This window comes from Mesoplodon densirostris, chromosome 11, assembly GCF_025265405.1.
Source record: "Mesoplodon densirostris isolate mMesDen1 chromosome 11, mMesDen1 primary haplotype, whole genome shotgun sequence".
Lineage (NCBI taxonomy): Eukaryota > Metazoa > Chordata > Mammalia > Artiodactyla > Ziphiidae > Mesoplodon > Mesoplodon densirostris.
Genome location: NC_082671.1, coordinates 45328863 through 45356675, shown reverse-complemented (window position 1 = coordinate 45356675; position 27813 = coordinate 45328863). Strand labels below are relative to the sequence as shown.

General features: G+C 50.5%; 1 protein-coding gene across 5 annotated transcripts; it reads left to right on the top strand.

Annotated features, from left to right (window-relative positions):
• The first annotated feature begins 533 nt into the window (after positions 1-533).
• On the top strand, positions 534-27813 carry IKZF4 (IKAROS family zinc finger 4). Of its 5 annotated transcripts, XM_060113366.1 has the most exons (9): positions 534-751; positions 4904-4981; positions 9582-9633; positions 16937-17041; positions 18713-18973; positions 19774-19941; positions 22615-22776; positions 23217-23348; positions 23981-27813. In XM_060113366.1, exons 3-9 carry the CDS (start codon positions 9594-9596, stop codon positions 24739-24741), a joined length of 1629 nt encoding a protein of 542 aa, XP_059969349.1. In that variant the 5' UTR covers positions 534-751; positions 4904-4981; positions 9582-9593; the 3' UTR covers positions 24742-27813. The 5 variants fall into 5 exon arrangements, with proteins under 5 accessions (XP_059969349.1, XP_059969348.1, XP_059969350.1 ...); XM_060113365.1 differs by lacking the exon at positions 4904-4981; XM_060113367.1 differs by lacking the exon at positions 4904-4981 and having other exon boundaries at positions 9579-9633; positions 22615-22764.

Below are 27813 nucleotides of genomic sequence, written 5' to 3'. Positions count from 1 at the left end.
GAAGGGAAAAAGGAAGCAGGGGCAGGGAAGTCAAGATTGGGGTTTCCTTCTCTGAAGTCTCAGTATCAGCGGGGCTACTTAGGTGAATGACCTCAGGATATCCCCCAAGAGAGGACATTTTTTTTGATTTGGTATCCTTAAGCCCCTCCCCCACACAATTCCTACGCACTTGGCAGGAAAGGCAAAGAATGCTAAGAGGTCAAAATCAATACTGTCTTAGGGGCGGCAAAGGCAAAACTTGGCACTAGGGGCAGATGTGCCACGGCAACTAGGGCGTCCAACCGTGACCTTGTTTGCAAAGTAGATGCAGATGAAGGGGCAGTCATTTAGTTATCCTTTGCCTGCGACCGCGCCTTTAGGACTTGAATCTTTCGGCGCTCGGCTACTCTCCCCTAGCTCTTCCTCCCTTGTCTCCCCAGCTTGTGGGCGCTCGGTGTTCAGCCACGCCGCCTGTCGCCTGGTGGTGGAGCCGGAAGTTGTTCGGGGGAGGGGGGACAACCGTGCTGGGGGGGTTTATGGGGGGGGCCCGTCCCTCCTTAGGTGAAGCCGCTGATGGAGATGGAGCCGCCGCCGCCTCTGAGCGCCCGGGTCCCGCCTCCGGCCCGGTTGCGGCCGGCTCAGTGACCCCACTCCCCCCGCACTGGGCCGCCCGGGCCAGAGTGGGGGACCCCCGCCGCCCCGCCCCCTTCTCCCCCAATACCTTACCCTCTCCCTCTCCCGCCCAGCCTGCGCGCGCGCGGAGCTGCCTCAGGTAAGTGAGGGGCGGGGTTTGGGCGAAGCGCGAGGGGCGGGGCCTCGGCCGCCGGGGCGGGGCCTGAGGGGCTTGGGTGTGAAGGGAGGACACGTGGGCGGGGGCCAGGCGGGAAGAGGGTCGCTGGGTGGGTTGCGGCCCAAGGGAGGAAGCTGGCATGGGGGGGTTGGCGCGAGGCCACAGGTTTGAGGGGGACGTAGCAGGGACCTAGGCGTCCTAAAAGAGCGGGAGATGGGTCACGGCAGAGGACCGAGGACAGGCGGGAGCTGATGTGCGCGAGGCTCCTTCGTGGGGTACAGCTGGGGTAGAACAGAAGGACAGGACAGCTGGGGTAGAACAGAAGGACAGGACGGAGAGAGGAGAATTAGACTGGGTACCTGGGCAAGGAAGCGAGAGGCGGCGCGGGGTTGGGTGGGGGGAAGGTGTGGGTCAAGAAGGTTAGAGAGAAAGATACAGGCCTAAGTGGGAAGACTGGGACGCAGTGAGCAGAGTGGGAGAAACATGTGGTAGAGAAGAAACTTAGGGTGGAGCGAAAAGTGCTGTCTGGGGTACTATGTAGGGTGAGAAGTCCAGGGAACCTGAGAAGCAGGGTTGGGAAGGAAGAGGTTCATTGCATAGGAGCCCTAAGGAAGAAACACAGAGGAAGCCCTGGGGCAGACCACCAGAGGGTACAACAGACTTGGGAAGCAGGTCTAAACTAAAACAGCCTTCTCTGTACCTCCTCACGCAGCCCCATCCCCAGTTATTGTCTTCCCCCTTGTAGTTGTAGATTCTCACTGTTTGATTTCTATCCGTTTTTTTTTTTTTTTTTTTTTAATTATGACTGGTCCTGTCTGGTGACAATGTTTAATGGGAACATGGACCTTTAGGTATGAGACGTTTAGGAAATATGGTACCCCATTTCCCCCTCCAAGGTCATGAATTTACTGACTCTGCTTCTAGGAAGATTTGATGTATTACCAACCACATTGGGTCAAAGTTTGCACACCTTCTTTCACCTCTGTCCCTTCTCCTATAAGCAAAACTGTCTACTGTTGTGATTCATCCACCCCCACTTACATGTCCGATAGCTCCAGGTATACTCCAGTCTCCCCAGTCCGAGCCCTCAAAGCATCAGTGGTGAACTTGGTATGGTTGTGACTTGCTCATAGGTCAGCTCTAGGCCTTCCGACATCATGGCCAAGCAACAGACTATTGAGGCCTGGCTGTTTCCCCTTAATGCTACTTGTTCACTTTGTCTGGGTGAAGGTACATGTCCATGTCCTTAGGAAGCAATAAAAGCAGGTGTCTGACTACCTAGAATATTTCCACTTAAGATAACTCAGATTCTGAGGACAAGACCAGATAAAAGGCCACATCAGACACCCTTTGGGTGTAGCATCTTATTTGGTAGGGGTATGTGAAATGCCCAGCTGGGAATTCCTCATCTCCTCATGGGTCTGCCAGTAGGTCAGTGAATCTTGCTCTGTGGTGTGCAGGGGACTTCAGCCTTCCCCACTTACAACCTAATTCAGAGAATCCAGACTGCTCCCGGGGTCATGAGAACTGTCAAAAGAGTGGCTCCTGAGATAAAAATAAAGTCTTTAAAGAAGAAAATAGCCTTACCATTGGGAAGCAGGAGAGGTCTCAGTGGAGCTTCTGGGATGGGCCCCAGGATGGTGGGAGCTGCCCTCAATTTGGCAGCTTCAGAATTATATCTTGTCCTACTCAATAGATGCTGATGTCTCAAGCACAAAACAATATTTTTGTTGCGCACTGAGTGCAGTTAGTTAGTTCAATTGTAGCTTCCCCTTCCTCCCTTGGGCCGCAACCCACCCAGCGACCCTCTTCCCGCCTGGCCCCCGCCCACGTGTCCTCCCTTCACACCCAAGGCAATCCCCTTACTCTCAGTAGGTTTGGAGGACTTGGCTCAGAAATAAGTCCTGACTTTTTTCCAGTGGAAAATGCAACTGAAAGTTTATTCCTTATTTCCTCTTAGTACATGCTTAGTACTTCCCAGCATGGGAGGAACATTATCCCACCTTTTATCCTACCTTCCCCACCCAACACCCACAAAGAAATTATTTCCTCCCAGACTGTCCATCTCTCTTCCTTCAACACACACACACACACACACACACACACACACACACACAAAATAGTCAAGGAAATGGGCTTCCCTGGTGGCACAGTGGTTGAGAGTCCGCCTGCCGATGCAGGGGACACGGGTTCATGCCCCGGTCCGGGAAGATCCCACATGCCGCACAGTGGCTGGGCCCGTGAGCCATGGCCGCTGAGCCTGCGCGTCCGGAGCCTGTGCTCCGCAACGGGAGAGGCCGCAACAGTGAGAGGCCCGCGTACCGCAAAAAAAAAAAAAAAATAGTCAAGGAAAAACAAAAAGTTATTGTAGGGCAGGTATTTCTAGCCTCATTTCACTCCGTAGGAACAAATAGGAGTGTGGAACCCTGTGGGTATAGACAATGCCACAGGCAAAGGTACTCCCTTTGTTGGTCTCTTGACCCTGCTGGAGAAACCTCTGAATTCCAGGCTCTTTGATTTGCCTCCTTTTCTCAGAAAAGTTGGGGACTCTGTATTGGAAACAGAGAGACAGGTTCAAGGTCTTTCAGAGGAAAGCGTGTAAGAAAGGGTAGTGCTGATATGAATGGCCTGGTCCCCGCCATGGGTCATCGACCTTGCAGACTCTGCTGGAATACGTATGCTGGTCTAATCCTTGATCCAAGGAGCCCTGTTCCTACATTAAAGAGATTTAGTGAGAGTCTAGGTTGGCTTTTTCCTCAGGCCCATAATCTCTGAAAACAGACATAGGAGGGAGAGGATTATTTCTTTTCCCATCCATGGACCTGTGTTTGTAGTTCAAGGACTTAAGTCACTAAGATGGAGACCCCAAAACTGTTCATTGGGCTTCCCTCGTGGCGCAGTGGTTGAGAGTCCGCCTGCCGATGCAGGGGACACGGGTTCGTGCCCCGGTCCGGGAAGATCCCACATGCCGCGGAGCGGCTGGGCCTGTGAGCCATGGCCGCTGAGCTTGCGTGTCCGGAGCCTGTGCTCCGCAACGGGAGAGGCCACAGCAGTGAAAGGCCCGCATACCGCAAAAAACAAAACAAAACAAACAAAAAAAACTGTTCATTTAATCACCCAAGAAAGAAGGCAAGCAGAGGAGCCCCAGACCTTGCTATGGCAAGATTTGATTTTGTGCTGTAGGAGAAAGAAGCCCAGACTGGTAACCTGGGTTGTTTGTCCTACTTCTATCGCTAACCAGATAGGTGACTCTGGGCTTAGTTTAACTCTTCCGTTAAAACCAAAAGATTGGAGATCATCTCTCAACTCCATTCTCGCTCCAAGATTCTCCAGGTCCTGGAGCACCTCTGTCCCAGACCCTCCAAATGAACAGAGGCTTACTAAATTGGATTGTCAGAGCAAGATTCCTTGTTAGCAGAGGAGCCTGAAAACATCTTCCTGGCCCAAACAACAGTGAGCTTTTTTGGTCACCATGCATTAGGGACTTCTGGCCAGGACTGCCACCAAAGGCAATTGTTTCTGTCTCTTCCACCTTTTTGCCACCCTACCCCGATCAGAATAGTTAATTGAGACTTCCATGTCATTTCAAACTTCACTTGAGATAGTAAACCCTGCTTTGGGCATCTTTGGCTTCAAAACTTATAAAACTCAAATTGAGGGCTTCCCTGGTGGCGCAGTGGGTGAGAGTCCGCCTGCCGATGCAGGGGATACGGGTTCGTGCCCCGGACCGGGAAGATCCCACATGCCACGGAGCGGCTAGGCCCGTGAGCCATGGCCGCTGAGCCTGTGCGTCCGGAGCCTGCGCGTCCGGAGCCTGTGCTCCGCAACGGGAGAGGCCCGCGTACCGCAAAAAAAAAAAAAAAACCCAAATTGAACTTCCCTGCTCTACTTTACCCACCCCTGCCAAAAGGTACAGCTGAACAGCAGTGACCTTGTGGAGCCTTTCTATAAACACAGGGCTTATATACTCAAGGGTATACCCAAAAACCCCAGAAAGTATCATCTCATGTGCATCACACCTGGTGATTTAAACTGTTTAGTTCGGCCCTTTCCTTAGTCCTGAAATGAGACATGGGAGGGGTGAGATTGTTTCTCCTCCCACCCATAAACCTTAGCCTTCTCTCTCTTCCACAGTCTACGTGGGGAGGCCAGGGAAGCACAAAGAACAAGAGAAAAGATGCATCCAACTGAGAGCTAAAAGGAGACAATGAGGTGATATTTTCCCACTGCCCAGGTGTTGTGTTTCCAGCTCTTACCCCTTCTTATTTTAGAGACTGGCCATTCCTAGGGTGACCTGGGAATTCATCCCCCCACACTGCTCCCCAAGCACTTGGATAACTAAGCTGAGCTGTCCTCGTCTGTGTTATAAGTAAACAGGTCACTATCTACAACCTGGTGAAAATGAGTCAGATCTTTCTGCTGTAAATACAGACACATAAGCTGAGAAAAGGTTGGTGGGTTTCCTTCAGAGGGCACTAGGTTGACCCTAAAGATCACTTCAGAGCTGCAAATCGCTCAGTGTCTAGGTCTGGTTCCTGGAAAGGGGCGTGTAGTCAGGTTGCAGACAATACCTAATTCCACCTCTTCTCTCAACCCTTTACCCTTTCCCCCTCCCCAGTTATTCAAAGTCCTGATAAGAGAGCAGAGCCAGCTTTGTGATTCCAACATGATTTTTGCTGAGATTTTATTCAGTTCAGGAAGGCACAGACAGGAGAGGATGATGCTTGGGTTTGGTCCACTTCTAGTACCTGCACTGCTCAATCCCAGGCAGGTCGGAAGATCTGTCTTGTTCATAATCACTGGGCAAATATCATATGATATTGCTTATATATGGAATCTAAAAAAAGCTACAAGTGGACTTATCTACAAAACAGAAATAGAGTTACAGATGTAGAAAATAAACTTATCATTACCGGGGGAGGGGGGTAAGGGAGGGGAGGGATAAATTGGAAGATTGGGATTGACACATACACACTACTATATATAAAATAGATAACTAATAAGGACCTACTGTATAGCACAGGGAACTCTACTCAATACTCTGTAATGGCCTATATGGGAAAAAAATCTAAAAAAGAGTGGATATATAACAGATTCACTTTGCTGTACACCTGAAACTAACACAACATTGTAAATCAACTATACCCCAGTAAAATTTTTTTTAAAAAATCACTGGGCTCCACCTCAGATCCCAGATCCTAAAAGAGACCAGAGAAAAAAATTTCCCCTCCTCCCTATTGCAACCAAAAGAATGGCATGGATCCTTGCCCCTCTCCCCACTTTCACCCTCTTTCCCAACAACATCCTCCTCACTACCTTTCTACCCACTAAGCCACATGGAGTGTGTTTTAAATTCCAATTTTGGAGTTTCACTGGATCAAACAGGATTCTTTGGAGGATTTGAAGAGCTTTAATTACTTGTGATGTCCATATTCTTTCGGGCTTTCAGAGCCACTATATAGAGAAAACTTGACTTTCTGATATTTTTTTCACCAATAGTTAGAGCTGTGGGACCGTTTTTGTGGAGAGGGGCAGATGAGGGTGGTAGCTGATGCCTGACCTTGGAAGTCAGACCTTGGATTGGTCTCACCTGCTGCTTCTCAGGAAGTGTGGTGGGAAATCTTCTGTCTGGAAGGGATACCCATTCCTGCCCATTCCTGTTTAAATGCGATATCATGTTGATGGAAGAAAGCCAGGGCCGTGGAGGATTCTTATTATGGTGCCAGATGCATTCAAAAGAACAGGGAAGAAAGTCTTTGTCTCAGGTTACAATGACCAACCTTTCCTCCCTCCTCATAAAAATACTTCCTTTTGAATTGGGAGGCTGGCTGTTTCTAGTTGCTTTGTATTCAGCTCACTGAACTGAATTTACAGTACATATGTGCCTACGTCCATCACTGAATGGTGTCTGTGTTGCTATAAAACCAGTTTCCTTTTGAGATCTTTGAACCAAACCTGTCTTGTGTCACTAACTTCTCCCTCTTTATGCCTCCTCCCGCTGTGGTGTGTCTCCAGTTGGCACTGCCTAATTTGGCCCAGATCCTCTAAGGAGACACTAAGATCTGCCTGGCAGGCCAGGCAGGGGAGAAGGTTCTTTGAGGGGCAGGGAGTGGGAAGGTGGAGAGGGATATGCTGCCTGAAGACTTGAGCAAACAGTAAAGTACATCTCCTGATGTGCTCCTGGCTCTCAGAATACCAGGATCGGGAACAGCAGAATCTCAGTCCGGTCTCACTCCCAGGGCTACCAACTTGGCATTTAGACCAGTTGGAGACAGCTAAAGACTGATTTTGCCCAAGATGTGTCATGGAGCACCTGTTAAGAAAAATTAAGCAGCAGAAGAGCTCAGTTTACTTCTAGGAACAAAGTCCAACTCAGAAAACAACTCCTTCAGACCCTTCTGGAAATTGTTTTGGGGCCATTTGGGCAGGTGTCCAAGAGTGAGATGCACTTCCTGAGCCAGTACTCAGCATAGCTGAATGCTGTGCTTCAACTGTTCTGCCCACCTAGTGCTTGTCTAGCTCCCAGTTCATACACACCCATGCGCACGCACACACACACACACACAGTCGCATTAGGATATTTCTCCCCATAGAGCCTGCTCAATTTGTTCTTACTTTTTTTTTAATAAATAAATTTATTTGTTTATTTATTTTTGGCTGAGCTGGGTCTTCGTTGCTGCGCGCAGGCTTTCTCTAGTTGCAGTGACCGGGGGCTACTCTTCATTGCGGTCTGTGGGCTTCTCATCGTGGTGGCTTCTCTTGTTGTGGAGCACGGGCTCTAGGCGCATGGGCTTCAGTAGTTAGGGCACACGGGCTCAGTAGTTGTGGCTCGCGGGTTCTAGAGCACAGGCTCAGTAGTTGTGGTGCACAGGCTTAGTCGCTCTGCGGCATGTGGGATCTTCCCAGACCAGGGATCAAACCCGTGTCCCCTGCATTGGCAGGTGGATTCTTAACCACTGTGCCACCAGGGAAGTCCCTGCTCTTACTTTTTAAGTAACAGACCCCACTCCCACGGGGATCACACCAAAGGAAAAGATGTTAGAACCAGGGAAAAGCAAGAAGATCCATGAAGGCCTGAGTACCCTGGCTTTTGAAAGGAAGCACACCTCAGAGAGGCAGGAGACTTGGGTTCTTTTCCTTGTTCCAGACTCACTATGAGCCCTGAGATAAGTCACTTAGCCGCTCTGAACCTCAGTTTCTCCAAGCAGAAAATGGGGAAAAACCTACTCACTCATGCTTCTCCTGCACTGGGGGGTCGGAGGTGTGAGAGAAGTCACGTGTGGCATCTTGAGCTCTGCAAAATCCCAAAGGGCAATTATGGAGCTGATGATTAAGAAATGAAAGGGGCCCCATGAGTACCAGACCATGTTCCCTCGTATTTCCATCTCTGACCACCGCAAATTCTACGGCTAGTTCCAGAGGGTATGAGTTCACTAACCACTGTGGACTTGGGCTCTTCTCATCATTGCCCCTAAGGGAACCTTCAAGGAACCGCTTCTTACCGTGGCTTGGTCTAGCAGTGTGGTCCCAAAGCTCAGTCCATCCCGGGGAGGATGTCAAGAAAAGAGGAGTTGAAAATAAACTTGGAGAATTATTTCTTCCACACCCAGGCGTCCTAGGTGAGACTAGAAATCCCTCTAATGAAATCTAGGGAGAGCTGCTTTGCGAAGTGAAGGAGAGCCCGTGTGTCAGGCTTTCTCATGAGCCTTTTTAGAGTATGATGTCTCTCAGCACTAGACAAGAATGACTTGGAGTGTGGTGAGAGGGAGACAGGGTGATAGACACTTTTCCCCTGTGTGCCCTCCAGAGCCCCCATCCCCACCTCTATCAATATAGTATTACCAGCAAACCAGATTTCCATCCATCTGCCTCAGTGAGATCCTTCAAAGAGACCAAGAATCCAGGTGGCAGCTCAGGCTGTTCCCTCGCCCCACTCTAGCTCCCCAAAATCTGCCCCTGGGGTATTTATTTTTCATGAGATGACTGGTGAAAGCAATTTTGGATGTATGTAAATTTCCACCACATAGAATGGTTTTTTTCTCCTCCCACAGGCTCCTGAGATAATTCATTGCAACACATTATCACTTTTAATTATCCTCAGTTCTTGATTGTTTAATACTCTACTGCCAATTACTGTTTGCCTTCCCTCAAATAGAGTAACCTGCATTTTAAATTCAGGTTCCCACCCCAACTCCCCTTTAAAAAAAATAAACATAGCAAAGTAATTGACAAGAAGGGGGAAAACACTTAAAGGTTTAATTTGACTATTACACCTTCAGTAGAGGATTCCTCTCTGAACTTGAGGTGGGCTGCTCTCCTCTATCTTCTACTTTCCTGTCCCCCTCCGTCCTTCCACCCAAAAAAGTATCCCTTGAATGACTGAATCTAGCTTCTTCCTCCTATTACTACCCCATCCTTAACAAGGTTTAGAGCCTCTATGGGGTTGTTTCTTTGCCTCATGAGAGCTGAGCTGTAAACTGTCTCCTTTCCTACACCATCAGCTCCACTTACAGGGAGAGGGTCTACGTTCCAAACAACACAATCAGGGACCAGCGTAGAATAAGACAGTGTTTCCACCCGAGAGACTAGGGAAGGCTGCAGAAGTTGGGGGTTGGAGGAGACCCTGGGGTTTGTAAGTCAGGGTACATCGTCTTTCTCTCCAGGACAAAGTATGAGGTTTTGCTTCTTTAGGATAAGGTCAGAGCACACTTAAGTGATCCTTTAGGGTTCTTGCTAACTCCAGAATGTTAGAGAAAAACCTACTCCCTTTCCAGATCTGGCTTCTAATAGTAGCTGTTTTCTCTTCCAGCAGAATCTCTCTAAGATGGACATAGAAGACAGCAATGGCCGCTCCTATATGTCTGGTATGCCCTCTTGTGCATTCTGTTTGTAAGGGGCTGGGAGCAGATGCTCTCCTGTGGAGGAGAGTGGAGAGCCTTCAGCCTAGCACAGGACCTCTGAGTGCCCTGGTCACAGAGCTGTCACTCACTCTTGGTAGTGTGCATTTATTTTGGTCATTTTACATTCCCTATAAAGTGATTCTCTTCTGAGACATCTTGGAGGATAGGAGTAGGAGAAGGAAATAGGAGAGGAATATGAGTGGAGACTATTAGAGAGAGGACTGATTTGAAACAAAGAGACAGAAGGAAGATAAGATTCCTTCTGTGCTCTGAGGTCACCAGCTAAACACGACATCCTGTCCCAGCCAGGTAGAGAGCGGAGCCAGGTTTCAAACCTCAAAGGCCTGCAGGGGCCAGGTGTGTATGTAAAAGAGTGAACTGGCTTTGGATAATGAGCAGAAGAGAATGATGGGGACTGTCATGGACCGGAGAGCACATGTCCTACCTCAAGGAGCAGCAACTCTGCAGGGTCCAACAGACATTGCCATGTGGGAATGTGTATCCAGTATGGCCAAAACTTCTAGCTTTTCAAAAGAAATCAGAAATCAGGATTTTATATGAAATGTCTCCATTTAAAAATAATAACTCCAGGGCTTCCCTGGTGGCACAGTGGTTGAGAGTCGGCCTGCCGATGCAGGGGACACGGGTTCGTGCCCCAGTCCGGGAGGATCCCACGTGCCACAGAGCGGCTGGGACCGTGAGCCATGGCCCCTGAGCCTGCGCGTCCAGAGCCTGTGCTCCCCAATGGGAGAGGCTACAACAGTGAGAGGCCAGCATACCGCAAAAATAAAATAAAAAAATAAATAATAATAATAACTCCATATTTTAAAAAATGTTCCATGGGGCAAGAAGCCAAATTTATCTATGGTCTGAATTCAGCCAGTGGGCCAAGAGCTTACACCTTTGAAGGAGAGGTAGAGAGCCCAATTCTCCTCCAATCCTTTCCGTGATCATAACGTCGTAGCTTTTTTTTTTTTTTTTTTTTGCGGTACGCGGGCCTCTCACTGTTGTGGCCTCTCCCGTTGCGGAGCACAGGCTCCGGACGCGCAGGCTCAGCGGCCATGGCTCACGGGCCCAGCCACTCTGCGGCATGTGGGATCCTCCCGGACCGGGGCACGAACCCGTGTCCCCTGCATCGGCAGGCGGACTCTCAACCACTGCGCCACCAGGGAAGCCCCCGTCGTAGCTTTTTATACCTGCCAAATACTCTTACTGAGGCAGAAAAGATCACTGCTTGTAGTATGGGTGGCTTTTAGGGATATGAAAGTAATCAGGATCCTCTTAGAGTTTCACAAGATGAAAAGAAAGGAGAAACTTCATCCGGCTCTCTCTCTGAGGGTGTAGGAAAGGGCCTAAGACAGAGTTTGTCTCTACGATGGAAGGAATCATTTTTTGGACCATTAGAATGTTAGGGCAGGAAATGATTGTAAGAGGTAAGGGAAGCCAGAATTGGGTTTTGAGGTGATGCGTATCCCCGTCAGCAATCCAGGCACCATTGTAGAAATGACCTATAGTTTATTTTTTTACCTTAAAGTGGGACCAATGGAGGAATTATGGGCATGCGCTAAGGGAGATAGCAAGATGGGTCAGACACACATATGAGAGTCATTGACAACACCTGCATAATGTCAAGGTAAGAAGTTGACTCTGACCCCTTTCTCATTTAAGGAGGGAAGGCGTTGGAATGGCTACAGGCATTTGATACCTGTTACATGCTGGACAGAGTAACAGGGATCAAGTGGACTGATTTAGTTGAAAGAGACTTTATTGGAACTAAAGTCATGGCCTTTCTGAGGAACCAGCCCATCCTCCTACCTCCTGCTCAGTTAAGCCTATTCAGAAAACCACTATTGAGGAACACCTGTTCTCAGGACCCTGCACTGGTGCTGGGGAACACTCAGATGAAGTCCCTGCTCTAAGGCAGGCAAATGAGAAGCCAGGAAGCCGGCCAGGGAAATCCCATGGAGCTCTTTTCAGTCCTATCTCTGGAGAATGTTGGATATTAGAGGAAAACTTCTGAGGGTGTTGGCTTCACTGTGTTATGAAACCAAGCTTTTCCCTGCTTTCAGCAGGGTGGCCCTTCCTAGATAAGAGTCCTCTGCACAGGATGGTTTTTGAATGAAAGTGGAGGCCAGAAACCCCTCATCTGTGTTTTGAGAATTCTAGATGTCAGCAGCTATTGTACCTTAGAGAGGGACAGGGGAAAATCAAGGCAGGGTTAACATTAGCACTGAAAAGCAGCCCCTGCAGGACTGGGCGTGGCTGAGACAGTTCACGGGAGGGGTGCCTGAGTGCCCGTGGCTGACCCTTCTCTCCCGGACTGATGTGGAAACAGTGGGAAAGGCTGCAGTGCACACCCCTCCTAAAGTACGCGGCGGCCCCCTCATGGTCATCACAGCTCTTCCGCCTCCACACCTGGGGGCCTTCACTTGCCTGGCCAGTTGATGAAGGGGGTATCTCTCCTGTTCTTCGAAGAGATTTTCCCACCGCACAGAACCTATTTCAGAAAATCCACCTTTTCTTCCCCTATCTCTTTCTAAAGGTGCAGATCATTCTCTCCTGGGGAAGAGAGGGGAGAAAGGAGGAATCCATTAATTTACCACACAGGTGCTCTCCCCACCCCCATTCCCTATCTTTCAAGGGAAACTGAGCTCAAACGCAGCTCGTGCAATTAACTGACTGAGCAGTGCTTGTCCCAAGTTTTCTGGGACTGTGAAATGTTTAAGGGAACCTTGGCAGAAAGGGATCCAGGGGTAGACAGCCCAAAGTTTCACGGCCCCTCCCACCCCCAAATTCTTGGAATCAGAAAATCTCGTCTTCCAAAGTAGGTCAGCACGTCAGTGAGCAGCTCCTCTGGAAGGGAAGGGAGCAGAGGCCTTGTCTTGATAGAGGGCGGACTCAGCCAGGGCTGTCGGCTGCTGGGGCCCCAGGGGCACCGGAGGGGAGGGGAGGTGGGGAGACTATACCAGTACTTTGCCTGGAATCTGAAAGGGCTCAGGGCCACAGAGCAACGCGAGCCTGAGATCAGACTGTGCAGGGCCCTCTGGCTGCTGGAAAGGGGGAGGCTGTCAGTCCCCAGATCTGGAGAGCGACCTCCCTCCTGGAGGAGGAAGGAAAGGAGGGATACGAGAGCCTGAGTTCTGTGGGGGAGGGGCTCCCTGCCGATCTGAGAGCCTTGAAGCTGCCCGCTGTCCTGGGCCCCATGACCTCTGAGGCCTTGGCTTCCCCAGCTGGCAGAGGATTGGGCCTTCCCTGGGGGCCCCCCTTTCTCCCCCAACCCTGTGGGCCCATCCATCTCTCTCTCTCTTGCACACACTCATGTCTCTCTCAGGCATTTGTTGTGCAGTTCCTCTTTGTCTGCTGGGCACGAGGGCAACGGCATCTGCCTCTCTCCCTGTGGACTCCCCAACCCCAGCCCTTCACTGGCTTGAGAAAGGGATGCTGTAGCCTAGCCCCCGTCACCACATACACATTCTCTCCAGCCCCCTCCCCAGGCACATCCAAGCTGTGCTGCTCCTTCTTTCTCTCTCTCTCTCTCTCTCTCTCTCTCTCTCTCTCTCCCTCTCTCTCTCTTTCTTTCTCTCTCCCCCTCTCTCCCTCTCTCCCTCTCTCCCTCCCTCTCTCCCTCTCTCTCTCTCCCTCTCTCTCTCTCCCTCTCTCTCTCTCCCTCTCTCTCTCTCTCTCTCACACACACACACACACACACACACACACACACACACAGACACACTCTCACACACACACCCTGGGCTGAGCTCTTGCTGGCTGCAGCCGTGGGCCCCTGCTCACCGTGCCGCTGCCGCTGCCTGCGAAATGACGGCGGTTCCCCTCACTTCCAGGAATCCACGCTTCCTGGAAGGTGAGTGGCTGGGCTCACCCCTGCCTGCCACCGAGACGCAGACATGCACACACCACCCGCACTCCCTCGCCGTTTCCAAGGCGGCGGCCGCATTCGCACCCCAGGGTCTCACCGGCAAGGGAAGGATAATGTAAGTTCAGGCAGAAGGTGGCTAGTGGAGGGGGGAAGGGGGGCTCTGGGGCTAGGGAGCCAATTCAGTAACAGCTCCCAAGCCTGAGGAGAGGGAGAGGATGGGGGCTGTGTGTATAGCAGGGGAGGGGGCGTTCCTCCTTACACTTGCGGAGGATGGGAAATGGTGTTTGGTGTTGCTAAGCAAAGGCTGCGACTTGGACAGTGGGAGCTTGTGGTGACATCTTGATTAGGCCTTGGGGACAGATGTAGAGCTGCCTGGGGTGAAATGCCAATGCTGACTGAGACGGGCTGGGGTGGAAATGGGCAATAGAAAGAATTGAGGTAAAGAGAAGCCCTGGCAGCAGATGCCTCAGCCTGGAACTGAGATCCGAGGGGCTTCAGCCTCCTCCCCACAACAGAGCTGGGGATGGGCGTCTTTCTTTGCTCCTGACCCCACTCTTCCCTGCTAGCAGTCTAGCATCCTGCCCCCTGGAACCCATGGTCAAGAAGAGGAAGGCGGTTAGGATGAGGTCCCTTGCAGAGAAGTGTGGAGGCTCTTGGACCTCACGGCTCTTCCCTAGGAGGCCACTCTTTGAAGGGATGGAGGAAGGGGAGCAGGAGCGGAGGGCTGGACCCCCTCAACGTGGGAAACACATTTAGCTGGTGGGACGTTGCTCTGGTTCCTTTCTCTCCCTCCTGCTTTTATGCCCTTTGCCCACCTCCTGGTTCCTCTGATGTGAACCTCATGATTTGGCTTTGCCCTCTGGGGGTTCAGCCAATCTGTGATGACTTTGACCAAGAAAATTTCTCTGAGACCTGAGAGCAGCCCTAATTCTTGGCTTTGACAGTCTGGGATTTCTTGGGAGTCCCAGGCATTTGAAATTCCCTCACTGGGGTTTCTGGGGCTGAGAGAGGAACTGCTGAACTTCCTAAATCTGACTCTAGTTCTCTTCACCTTCCAGCTAAAGCTCAAAATCCCTGGAGCCCCATAAGACTTTCTGACCCCTGAAATGGATTTATTTTATGTATTAGCCCCATAAAAGTAGACTTGAGCCTGTTTTGCCTCTTACCTTTATCCTAGGGAAGGCAACGGCATCAAAGAGCCCATTGAACTACTGGTGTGACTCTGGAGGTAACTGCTCTTCCTCCTGTTCCCAGGCCTTGAGAGGGAGAGCCACAAAGGATGTTTTTCCCTTAGTGTCCCTAGATATCCCTTTAAGGATATTTTCCCCATATATCAAGCCCCAGGCCCCAAGAGGCAGCCTCAGCCTGGTAGGCTGGGACCAGCAATGGATTTCCAGCAAGCTCACTCATCCTTTTAGGGTCAAGGACTCAGCGCCAGGGCCCAGAGCCCTGTTCTTCCCCCATTACTAACATCCAGTGATTTAGGGCAAGTCAGCACTAACATTTGAAAAGGAATGAGAAGATAACCTTTCAGCCCTTCTAACCTTAGCAAACACTGCTCTTAGTTGAAAGGACATATTTTAAAACTGGGTCTGAGTCTACAAGTCTCAACCCACAACTCTTAGGTGCTCACTTCACGATATGTGTGTGGTCCTGATATGGGGCAACTTTTTTTAGATAACCATGGCTCATCTAAAGAGCCCCAGCTGGGGAACCTCAGTTTCAAGCCATAAGGCTTCTTCGATAGGTAGTGAACAAATTTCCTCAGGCTTTGATGGGATAGAGTGGGGGAAATGGGACTTTTAGTAGAGGATATGAATGGGAAATGGTCCCAAAGTCCTGAGTGGTTGTTTTCTTCCCACTGACCAAAGCTGGAGAGGGATCCCTCAGGAGGGTGTGTTCCGGATTTCTTGCCTCAGGCCCAAGACTCCAACCATTTTATAATGGAATCTTTATTTTGTGAAAGTAAGTATGGGCATAGCTGGGAAATTGGGTAAAATACTAATAGGTGGACTTTAGGGATGAATTTTAGGGTTTGTCTCTTTCTCTCTGTCTGTCTTCCATATTTAGGCCTATGTGCACACATCTATGCATGTTCATGTTAGCAGATAATGTTGAAGGCTATGACTATGTTTCTCCCAATAGGTATGTTCTCTTTATGTGTATCTACATATGTGGTATGTGTCCGTGTCTGTGTGTGTTTATCTACATGTGTTTTATTTCACCTGTATATTTGTGCAGAAGATTGTGGGGAGGAGGGATGTTTCTTAAAGATATGATTCGTATCTTCAGGTGTGTTATCTGATTTTTAAAAACATATATGACACTCTTAAAAAGCATTTTTACAAAGCAATTTGTGAACAAGTTAAAATGAATATATTGAGAATAAACTGATTATTTCACTGTCAAGGGAACATCAAGTAGTAAATATGTGACTGGAATCATATCAGATGGAGGCTTTCTAGAGTAGCCACATTTTTGCTGATTTTAGAAAGTCGAATGGGCCCAGCTCTTCCCTCCTGAAACAGTGACTCCCAATTAGCTCTACAGGTGATGGTTAAGGCATGGGTGCTTACTGCTTGTGATCAGATTGGGGTTCCACCACTACTTGACCTTAGACAAGTAACATAGCCTTTTTTTGTGCTTCAGTTTCCTCATCTGTAAAATTAAGATAATATTGGCACCTTCTTGACAGAGTTGTTGTGAAGATTAAATGAGATGATTCATTTAAAGTGCATAGAACAATTTCTGGCATGTAGTAAGTACTCAGTTAATGTTAGCTGCTATTGTGAATTCCCTGGAGGTTCTGTGGTTAAGACTCCGCGCTTCCAATGCAGGGGGCGTGGGTTCAATCCCTGCTCAGGGAATCAAGATCCCACATGCCGTGCGGTGTGGCCATAAAATAAAAGAAAAAAATTTTAATTAAAATGTTAGCTGCTATTATTATGATTACTATCATTATCATTAGATTCAGGGACAATTTCAGCTGCCCTTCCTGCAGATCCCGAACCTGGTGTCAGGGGCTCCGGAGAGGAACAGTAGGGAAGAACGTCTGTCCTGAACCACCTCCCTCCTGAGGCCCCCATTTTCCTCTCCATACCGGCCCGCCCAGCCCCAGCCCTGCTTCCTGTGGACGTCAGGCAATGATGCTCTTCCCCTCAGGCCTAGATGAAAGTAGGGTGGGCAAGGCGCAGCCACTGAGCTCGTGGAAGTCAGCACCGGGCACCCAGGCTGGCGAGGGCACAAGGTATGGTGCCAGGCATACAACACTGCCTTATACATGGCTACGAGATAAATGTTTGTGAAACTTAACTGAACTTTGAAGAGATTAGACAATGGACAGTAAATGGCTCGCGCTGCAACTTCACCTCCCCTCTTGTTCTCTCCTCCAAGGTAGCGGGGACTCATCTCTGGAGAAGGAATTCCTCGGGGCCCCAGTGGGGCCCTCAGTGAGCAGCCCCAACAGCCAGCACTCTTCTCCCAGCCGCTCACTCAGTGGTAAGTGCAGCCTCCTGCCCTCCGTGGCATTAGGTGCCCTCAGTTCGCCTTCCATGGCAGCCATTTCCCCATCGCTGCCCTCCTCTGGTTTCCGGCTCAGAGTCTCTAACAGGACTCAGGAGCTCAGTCCGGGGTTTCCCTGACTTCTGAGAGGAGAGTGAATGGTCACTGCCTAGTGACTAGGGTGGAATTAAAAGAGGCACGGGTGGGATTAAGGTAAAGGCTCCAAAGAGGAATTCTGGAACTGGAGAAATGAGTAGATAGAAATGGTCATGAGCTGGAGTTAGGAAATAGAGATGAGAAGGATCCCCCCATCACCACCCCCCAGTCTCCTGCCAGACAGGGTCCCCAGGACTGCCCCTCCTCAGCTGGCCCTGGATCTGTGACATTCTCTAAATGGTTGGAATAGCCAGGAATGTAGGTCAGAGCTAGAGCCAAAGCTCTCTCCTCAATGGCTCCTCCCTTCTCCATCCCCCTCTCCAGATTTTTACAGAGGGGAGTAAAGGTGTTTGGTCCTATGGGGTGGGAGGGTAGTGGGAGCCATTTCTGTCTTCCAGCTTTGCTCTTTCTTTAGCCCGCCGTCTTGGTCTTCCTAGGACCATTTTCCCGCCACTGTTACTTGCTGGCTTCCTGCCCAGGGCCAAGCCAGACATCTTTCCTAATGACAAGAGAGTGGAGAAAAAAGCTCCCCTTAGCCTCCTCCTCTCCCCAGTAACTGAAGACATCCCATGTACCCCAACTTTCTTTCTCTTGAAACCTATTTTCCTGGTGGTTGGAATAGGAGGAAAAGGTTGTTTCAGGTCCCAGCAGGACCCCATATCACCACCCAGGATACTTAGGGGATTGGTTTCTTTCTTTCTTTTTTTGAATATTTATTTATTTATTTATTTATTTATTTTTGGCTGCGTTAGGTCTTTGTTGCTGCACGCGGGCTTTCTCTAGTTGTGGTGAGCAGGGGCCACTCTTCACTGTGGTGCGCAGGCTTCTCACTGAGGTGGCTTCTCTTGTTGCGGAGCACGGGCTGTAGGTGCAAGGGCTTCAGTGGTTGTGGCTCACGGCCTCTAGAGCTCAGGCTCAGTAGTTGTGGCGCATGGGCTTAGTTGCTCTGCGGCATGTGGGATCTTCCCAGACCAGGGCTCGACTCCATGTCCCCTGCACTGGCAGGCGGATTCTTAGCCACTGCACCACCAGGGAAGTCCCGAATTGGCTTATTTGATTTTTTATTTTTTATTTACTTCTGGCTGTGTTGGGTCTTCATTGCTGCATGTGGGCTTTCTCTAGTTGCGGCGAGCGGGGGCTACTCTTCATTACGATGCGGGGGCTTCTCATAGTGGTGGCTTCTCTTGTTGCAGAGCATTGGCTCTAGGCACGCAGGCTCAGTAGTTGTGGCTCCTGGGCTCTAGAGCACAGTCTCAGTAGTTGTGGCGCACGGGCTTAGTTGCTCCGCGGCATGTGGCATCTTCCCGGACCAGGGCTTGAATCCATGTCCCCTGCACTGGCAGGCAGATTCTTAACCACTGCACCACCAGGGAAGTCCTGGATTGGCTTCTTTTAAAGCCTCAATGTCTCAGGGCTTGAGACAGCCTTTCCGACTTTAGGAGGGCCTTTCTGGCCCACGAGCAGGTTCCCCCCTTTGCCTGCCTCTATCCTAAACACCCTTCCACCCTCCAGCCAACTCCATCAAGGTGGAGATGTACAGTGATGAGGAGTCGAGCAGACTGCTCGGGCCGGATGAGCGGCTCCTGGAAAAGGATGACAGTGTGATCGTGGAAGACTCGTTGTCGGAGCCCCTGGGCTACTGTGATGGAAGCGGGCCAGAGCCTCACTCCCCTGGTGGCATCCGGCTGCCCAATGGCAAGCTCAAGTGTGACGTCTGTGGCATGGTCTGCATCGGACCCAACGTGCTCATGGTGCACAAGCGTAGCCACACGGGTGAGTACAGCAGGTGTCCCGAGGCAGAGGCCGCGCTGCGAGGCCATGCCGCAGTGGGGTAGCCTCAGGAAGGGAAGGGTCTCTCCCAGCACCATTTCTAGCTGATGAAACAAAGTCTGGGGATGAAATTTGGACTCCCTCAACACCTGTACTTCCTGGTACTTTCCTCAGCTGTTGTTACAAAGAAAAGCTGGTATTTGTCTCAGGAGGTGACGGAGGGGAAGGTGTGGTCGCCTCAAGAAGGGTCCTGTAGTCCAACAGGGTATTGTTTGGGCCCTTCTGTCTCATGATTTTTTTTGTTTGGCCGTGCTGCAAGGCATGTGGGATCTTAGTTCCCTGACCAGGGATCAAACCTTTGCTCCCTGCAGTGGAAGCGCTGAGTCTTAACAACTGGACCGCCGGGGAAGTCCCTGTCTCATGATTTTTTTTTTTTTTTTTTTTTTTTTTTTTAAAAAAGGAACACAGAAGCCTCTTCCCAGCTTTCTTGGGCTTTGGGCTTCGGACTTCTGGGGCAGAGTGGGACCTGCGGGGCTCAGTTCTCACCAACAGTCTTTGGCCCAGAGTTCCAGGGCTGGTGCCCTTCCCCCTGCCACACACCTGTAGTCCACATCTCAGGGTGAGACTGTTCCCAAGGGGTCCTTATAAAGCAGGATTTGTGTGTGTGGCACAGCCCTGCCTCTCAGAAATGTGTTCTGAGCACCTTCCTTCCCCCAGGTGGGGTGAAGCAGAGGGTGAGGGACTAGGTTTAACCTTCACAGTTCCTCACGCCCGGTCGTCTGGGCTCTGTCTTCCACTCGCAGGGGAAAGGCCCTTCCACTGCAACCAGTGCGGTGCCTCCTTCACCCAGAAGGGCAACCTGCTGCGCCACATCAAGCTGCACTCTGGGGAGAAGCCCTTCAAGTGTCCCTTCTGCAACTACGCCTGCCGCCGGCGTGATGCGCTCACTGGCCACCTCCGCACACACTCGGGTAGGTGGCCTGACCGGGACACACAGCAGGTAGAGCTCAGCCACTTCTCTTGTATTGGGGGAGTTACAGTGTCTGCCACTGAGGAGGGCAGAGCGCTCACAGAGCAGGGCAGCAGGCCCCATGGGGGATCTGGGGCTCTTTGACGGGGTATTGTACATCGGCCATCCTCTGTAATAGGGAGCAAGAAGGAGCCTGGGTGACGTTGTTGGCTCTCAACAGTCACCCTCCCTGACTTGGTTTTTATTTACTTACTTATTTATTTATTTATTTTAAAATATTTATTTATTTATTTGGCTGCACCAGGTCTTAGTTGCAGCACTCGGGATCTTCATTGCCGCATGCAGGATCTTTAGTTGCGGCATGCAGACTCTTAGTTGCGGCATGCGGGATCGAGTTCCCTGACCAGGGATTGAACCCAGGTCCCCTGCGTTGGGAGCGCGGAGTCTTAACCACTGGACCACCAGGGAAGTCCCCCGACTTGGTTTTTAAAGTTCACGCTGATGCCAGAACCCTCTGGGCCCTGTCACCCCCCACTGCTGAGCACCAGGGAAACCCCTCCTTCTACTCCCGTGTGCCCGAGGCCCCACACCTGTCACCATCTGCATCTCCCCCCTCTATCTGTTCTCCCCTTGACTTCCTGCTGGTTCCTGAAAATTTCCATGGGCCTCCCAAACTGGAAGAAAGGAAGCCTAGGAAAAGAGGATCCCATATCTGTTTCCCATCCCAAGAGGTTGTCACCTTCCCAGAGGCAACAGCAAATCCAGAGGGTGCCTGGAGGTCAGTGTTTGGAACAGTGCCAGGGAACTGGACTAACCAGGTTTCCTAGCCCCAGCCAAGGCGGGTTGAGTCGACGTCTTTCTGAATCAGCTGGACAGATAGCACTTTTGAAGCATTTTGCTAACTTTTAAGCTTTGGCTTGGACTTGGGAAGAGGCCAGGAGCTGAGCTGGCAGGAAGGAGGGAGCTCAAGATTGGGGAAAGGAAGGAAGAAGGGCAGAGGGGAAAGAATTAGTAGGGTCTGTCCTTGGAAACCTTCCTTGCTGTTTTTCTCTTTTCTTAAACTCTCCTAGGCCAGGATTTAAAGGGACAGAGCAATCACCTCACCACCCTCTACTTCTCCCAGCCACCTACCTTGTTCTAGATTCTCTCACTTTGGAGCTGGGACCTCTTTATCTCTATGTATGTGGAGAACCAGGGAGAAGGATCATTATTGACTCATGCTTTATAATCTACAAAGCATTTCACGTGTGTCTCCTCACTCATGTGATCCTCAAAACAATTCCAAGGTAGATGTTATTATCACAGAGCTCTTCTGCAGCCTCGTTGGAATCCCGTTAACGGCAGGTGCCAGGGACTTGTGCTCCTTTTCTGAGGAAAAGGGGTGGCTCCCCCTGCTGGTTTGGGACAAGGATGGCTTGGCCCCCTAGAATTCCTACCAAAACAGCAGGGCCAGCTGGGTGGATACTAGATGCTGCTCTGTAGGAGATTATTAGGGACAGAAGCAGACACATATACTGTTGGATCCCATCTCTGTGAGATGTTTTCTATCACAGCCCACACTATAGGAAAAAAGGAGTTTCTCCCCTAGATGTTAGATCATTTCCCCAAGAGTCTTGGGTGGATGAGGACCATGGCATTCATCTCATCCCCCAACCACTCGGATTTACAGTGCCAGAGCAAAATGGCAGTAGATTGATTGAGACTAGGCCCAGTTTAGGCGTTGGGGGGTGGGTAGCAATTACCAGCCTTCTGGAGATACTTTCTCCTGAGTCCCTGCACAACCTTCTCCTGAGTCCCTGCTCAATAGTAGCAAGATACTTTCACAAATATCATCTCTCAAGTTGTTTTTAAAGGAACTGTTGATCTCAGTTTTTCCAACCTTTTTTTCTTCAGTGGAAACAAAATCTTTATAACCTGTTCTTTATTTTTTAAAAAAAGACCCCCAAAGTTGGTGTTCTCTTCCTTTTATTCTTTGCTTTTACTTTCCTCTTGTTCTGTTCTTTTTTTTCTCTCTCTTCTCAGAATTCCTCTATCAGTGATGGTTTTTCTAGGGCTCTCTTGGTGTCTCAGTGTAGAGAGAAAGAAAAATGAGTAGTAAAACCAGGCCAGGGATGGAGGTAATAGTACAAGTAAAGGTCAGTGAAAACTGCCCCTCCCCACATTGGCAGATCTAAGGGCTCTTGTTTCTGTCACTCCAGCCCACCAATTTCCCCCAAACTGAAACAGATAGTTCGTAAGCAAAAAATCCCCTTGTCTGATAAACAGCACTTATACCCGCCTGCCACATGGAAAGGTTAAACCACAGTCTGGGCCCCAGACTCTGAGATCTTGGGGTGGGGCCAGCCTGCCTGCCAGGGATGACCCCCTACAAGGTCCCTGGGTCCTCCCTTCCCTTGAACAACAATCTGGCCATCTTGAGGCCCACCAACAGTCCAAAGCTATGTGCCCTGGGTCCCCTCTCTCCTCCATAGCTGCCCGTTGTCCCTCTTCTCCAAGGTTTGGTCGTCTGTCCGTGTTTGCAGCTGAAGTTGGGGAAAGGAAGACAAGCAGAAGAACTTGACTGAGCAACGTCCCTTCCTCCTCACGCCCGTGCACATTTGCTCCTGGGCGATTTTGCAGAGCCAGGGCACAGGGAGAAGTAACTCCAGTGCTTCCTCTTCTCTCTCCTGCACAGTCTCCTCTCCCACGGTGGGCAAGCCCTACAAGTGTAACTACTGTGGCCGGAGCTACAAACAGCAGAGCACCCTGGAGGAGCACAAGGAGCGGTGCCACAACTACCTACAGAGTCTCAGCACTGAAGCCCAAGCTCTGGCTGGCCAGTCAGGTGAGCCTGCAGGTAGGACCATCGGGGAGTTGAGGACAAGGCCGGAGGGAATGCAGAACAAGGGCCATCCCAGCACCTACCCCCACAAAGGGATGGGGTCTATGGAACAGGGGCAGTTACCCCAGTAAATGTGCCGAGCACCCCAGCTGGTGCAGAGCCCTGTGGTGGGTACTGCAGGGAGATCCAGAGGTAGGGGAGGATTTGATCTATGTCCTCAGTCTAATGGGAGAGAGAGAGAGTACAAGGAAGTACACAATCAAGGGCCACATGTATTTAATTGTCCCCAAATTATCAGGAAGGTGCTGTGGTGAAGTAAGCAGAGCCCCACTTCCCAGGCATGGGATATGACCTTACTTAGCTACTGACCTGCTGGTTTTCTCCAGGCAAAGGCAGCTGGGCCCCTGCTACCCCTACTCAGCTGCTCCTACCTGTTCCCACCTCCCTCCCACTAGGTGATGAGATACGGGACCTGGAGATGGTGCCAGACTCCATGCTGCACTCATCCTCTGAGAGGCCAACTTTCATTGATCGTCTGGCCAACAGCCTCACCAAACGCAAGCGTTCCACTCCCCAGAAGTTTGTAGGTAAGAGTCCAGTTGGAGAGGAGACATCAGCTTTAAGCCACAGCTCATCTAAATCTGAGCACTGGTAGCCATTAGATCAACTGGGTCTGGAGATTTGCTTGGGGGAAAGAAAGCGGTCTGGTGGTCTTTGGTGCTCAGAATCTATCCCCAGAACAGGAGGGGAGTGAAGAGGGAGCGCATCCCTCGCGAGTGTGGAAGAGAGGTCAGAGTTGAGGGCTCTCCAGGTGGTTGGTTGTAAGAAGAGGGGGTCAGGGGCTCAGGCTCTTCCAATTTTTGAAAATAGTAAGGACTTCAGTCCACGGGGGCTGAGTGAAGGACCCTTAGAGTCAGAGAGAGGAGGTGTGTATGGAGTCCCCCGACCTGGCCCTGGTCATTAGCTCTCTAAGGACCTGGAGCTTTATAGAGAGCAACGAAGGAAGTATTGAAGACCAGTGGGCTGGGGCTGAGTCCTTCCCTAAGATTATAGCCCAGAGTCAGGGAGTAGCCCACAAAGGACCTGACCTTGAGGGAAGTAAATGAGGGATGGTGAATAATGTTACAGCCATCTCCAGGGGAAAGAAAATGAAGAAGTAATCCTGGGGGAGCTTAGGAATTATCCAAAGCCAGCCCTGCTGAGACCCTTCTCTCCACAGGCGAAAAGCAGATGCGCTTCAGCCTCTCAGACCTCCCCTATGACGTGAACTCGGGTGGCTATGAGAAGGATGTGGAGTTGGTGGCACACCACGGCCTGGAGCCTGGCTTTGGAGGTTCTCTGGCCTTTGTGGGGGCAGAACATCTGCGTCCCCTCCGCCTTCCACCTACCAACTGCATCTCAGAACTTACACCCGTCATCAGCTCTGTCTACACTCAGATGCAGCCCCTCCCTGGTCGACTGGAGCTTCCAGGGTCCCGAGAAGCAGGTGAGGGACCCGAGGATCTGGCTGATGGAGGTCCCCTCCTCTACCGGGCCCGAGGCCCCCTGACTGACCCCGGGGCGTCCCCCAGCAATGGCTGCCAGGACTCCACAGATACAGAGAGCAACCACGAAGATCGGGTTGGGGCAGTGGTATCCCTCCCTCAGGGTCCCCCACCCCAGCCTCCTCCCACCATTGTGGTGGGCCGGCCCAGTCCTGCCTACGCCAAAGAGGACCCCAAGCCACAGGAGGGGTTACTGCGGGGCACCCCAGGCCCCTCCAAGGAAGTGCTTCGGGTGGTGGGCGAGAGCGGTGAGCCGGTGAAGGCCTTCAAGTGTGAGCACTGCCGCATCCTCTTCCTGGACCATGTCATGTTCACTATCCACATGGGCTGCCATGGCTTCAGAGACCCTTTCGAGTGCAACATCTGTGGTTACCACAGCCAGGACCGGTACGAATTCTCTTCCCACATTGTCCGGGGGGAGCACAAGGTGGGCTAGCAACCAAGCATCCGCCCTCGGTCCACCACTCCACTGCCCTACCTACAGGAGTCTAGCCCTGTCCCCATCACGTCCCAAGGAGTTGGGTTGTGTAGCCCCGCTACTGGCTACCTGACTTCACACCTGACCCTGACCCCTCCTCACCTGTGCGCCTCCTCTTCCCTGACTGATCTAAGCATTGTGATGAAACAGGTCTTTTGCTTATGTTTCTCCTTTTTCTCTTCTCCTCTCATCCCACCATACTCCCTGAGTTATTTATTAATATAATTTGTTTTCTTTTGCTTTTTTTTTTTTTTAACTTATATCAGGCACCTACCACACCCCACCTTCCTGCCCACAGTCCCCTTCTGCTTTAGGACTAATTTTTCGCTTTGATCCGGCTTTCTCCAACAGCCCCAGGGGTAGGAAGCTCCTCTGACTGCTAAGAGACCTGGAGCTTCTTGATTTCAGTCCTCATCGTTCACATTATCTGATTCTTCCATTTTGATGCTGATAGCTCCCTCTGGCCCTACCTTAGCTCTGTGACATTATATCTCCTTTCTGGGACCCTTCAACCTGGTACTCCATACCTCTTGTGCCCTCTCACTTTAGGCAGCTTGCACTACTCCTGATCAAATGAAGAAATCCCTCATTTGGAAGTAGGAGAGGCCGAAGAAATTCTCCCCAGGCACCATGGGACTGAGGGTCCTCTTGACATCCCCCTAGTAATACGAGTTCCCCAAAGCCCACATTCAGGATCTGCCTCTAGGATGTGATATCTCTCTCTTCTCTCCTCGAACTGCCCGTCTACTCCGTGGTGGTTTTTCTCTCCTTGGAGTGCCCCAATTTTATATTCTCAGGGGCCAAGGCTAGGTCAGCAGTCCTCTGTCTCTGACACGTTTGGAGCCACAGGTGCCTAAATGGGAACCAGGGAAGGGAATGGGTCAAAATGCTTCTCTTTCTCTCCCACCTCTCGAACTTCTTCACTCTAGTGACCTTCCTGGGCTCTCAGGGGCTCCTGTGGTCCCTGTCCTATGAGAAACTGGTGAGTTGCTGCCTGATAACAAGGGGGTACCCTCAGCCCCCCGCGTCACGCTGCCTTCTTCTTCTCCCCCTAGCAGGATTCACCCTCTCATTCCCGGGCTCCTGGGCCCTGTTCTTAGGATCAGTGGCAGGGAGAAAAGACTGTCTCTTTTCTCTCTCCTAATTTTCTCTATAACCAAAAATTATCCCAGGATGAGCAAGGGCATGTGCCCCTCTCCCCATTCCACTCTTGTCCCAGCAAGAATGGGATGGGCACAATGGAACTGGGGGGTCATCCTTTACTGCCCCCTCTACACTCAGTTCCCAGATGTAGGGCAGGAGGGGGCACTCTCCTGGCTACTGCAGAGACCCCTGGCTATTTGGGTAACCTAGTTAAGTGAGAAGGGGGCAGGAGGAGATACAGCTCCACTGCAACTGGAGGTCTCTTTCTACAAGAGTTCCCTGCCCAAGGCCACAGCCATCCCATTCTCTGCTTCCTTGAGATTCAAACCAAAGCCTGTTTTTCTATATTTAAAGATAAAAAGAGTAAAAACCAAACACAACACCTCACAAGTTGTAACGCTTGGTCCTTCTCTCTCTCTCTCTCTCTCTCTCTCTCTCTCTCTCTCTCTCTCTCTCCCTCCCTCCCCTTCTCCCCTTTTCTCTTCCCTTCCATCTTTCTTTCCACATGTCCTTTCCTTATTGGCTCTTTTGCCTCCTACTTTTCTCACTCCCTATCAGGGATAATTTAGGGGGATGGTAAAAGGTTGGCTAAGGAACAGACCCTGGGATTGGGGCTCTTAAGGGCTCTAAGAGAGTCTACCTTACCCTATTATGAGAAGGGAGACCCTAAAAAACTTCTCTTCTTCCTCCTTTTCTCCCCCACTATGTGGTCTCCCCAAGAGAACCAGATTGTCAAGGAGGGGCACTGTGGGTTGACTGTTCCTCCTTGACAATGTAGCAATAAACAGATGCTGCCAAGGGCAGAGGATTGGGGAGTCATCTGGGAGGAGAGTGGTCTCTGGAGAAGGGGAGAGTCTTCTTGAGAACACCCCAGGGAACTGGCTCCGTGTTTCAGAATGGCAGCAGAGCTGAGATTAATATCTGGGGTTCCCCTCAACTGTTCTGGTTATTGAGCCCCTTCCTTCCTGTTAGACCTGCCCTCACCACCTCTTCTGCTGCTGTGTATTTGGTGACACCTCATAAGGACTAGTCCCTTCTGGGGTATCAGAGCCTTAGGGTGCCCTATCCCCTCCCCCAGTCAGTTTTGGCACCTGTAACCTCCTGGAACATGAAAGACTATGCTCTGAGGCCATACTCTGAGCCCATGAGAGCAGAGACTGGAAGGGCAAGACCAGGTGCTAAGGAGGGGAGAGAAGGGCACTCTGTCTCTCTCCAGACCATCACTGCACTTTAACCAGGGTCTTAGGTACAAAATCCTACTTTCCAGAGCCTTCCAGCTCTGGAACCTCAAACATCCTCATGTTCTCTCCCAGCAGCCTTTTGCATAAAAAAAAAAAAAAAAAATTAAAGAAAAAGAAAAAAAATACATTGAAACCCACATGGAGAAAAGAGGTGTTTTCCTTTTATATTGATATTTAAAATCAATACCACACAAAAAAATTTCTAAATAGACACTTTTCCAGACCTTTGTTTTTTCGTGTCAGTGTCCAAGCTGCAGATGGGATTTTGTAATACTTCCGGCAGCTTCTTTCCTTGTGTACATAATATATATAATATATATTTTTAATCAGAAGTTATGAAGAACAAAAAGAAAAAAAAATAAAACACAGAAGCAAGTGCAATACCACCTCTCTTCTCTCTCTCCCAGGGTTTCATTTGTAGCCTATGCTTGGTGTCTCCTTGGACCTTACCCCTTCACCTCCTCCTCTTCCTCTGGTTCCCCCTTCCCCCACCCTTTTTTTTTTTAAGAGTTTTTCTCCTTTCTCAAGGGGAGTTAAACTAGCTTTTGAGACTTATTGCAAAGCATTTTGTATATGTAATATATTGTAAGTAAATATTTGTGTAACGGAGATATACTACTGTAAGTTTTGTACTGTACTGGCTGAA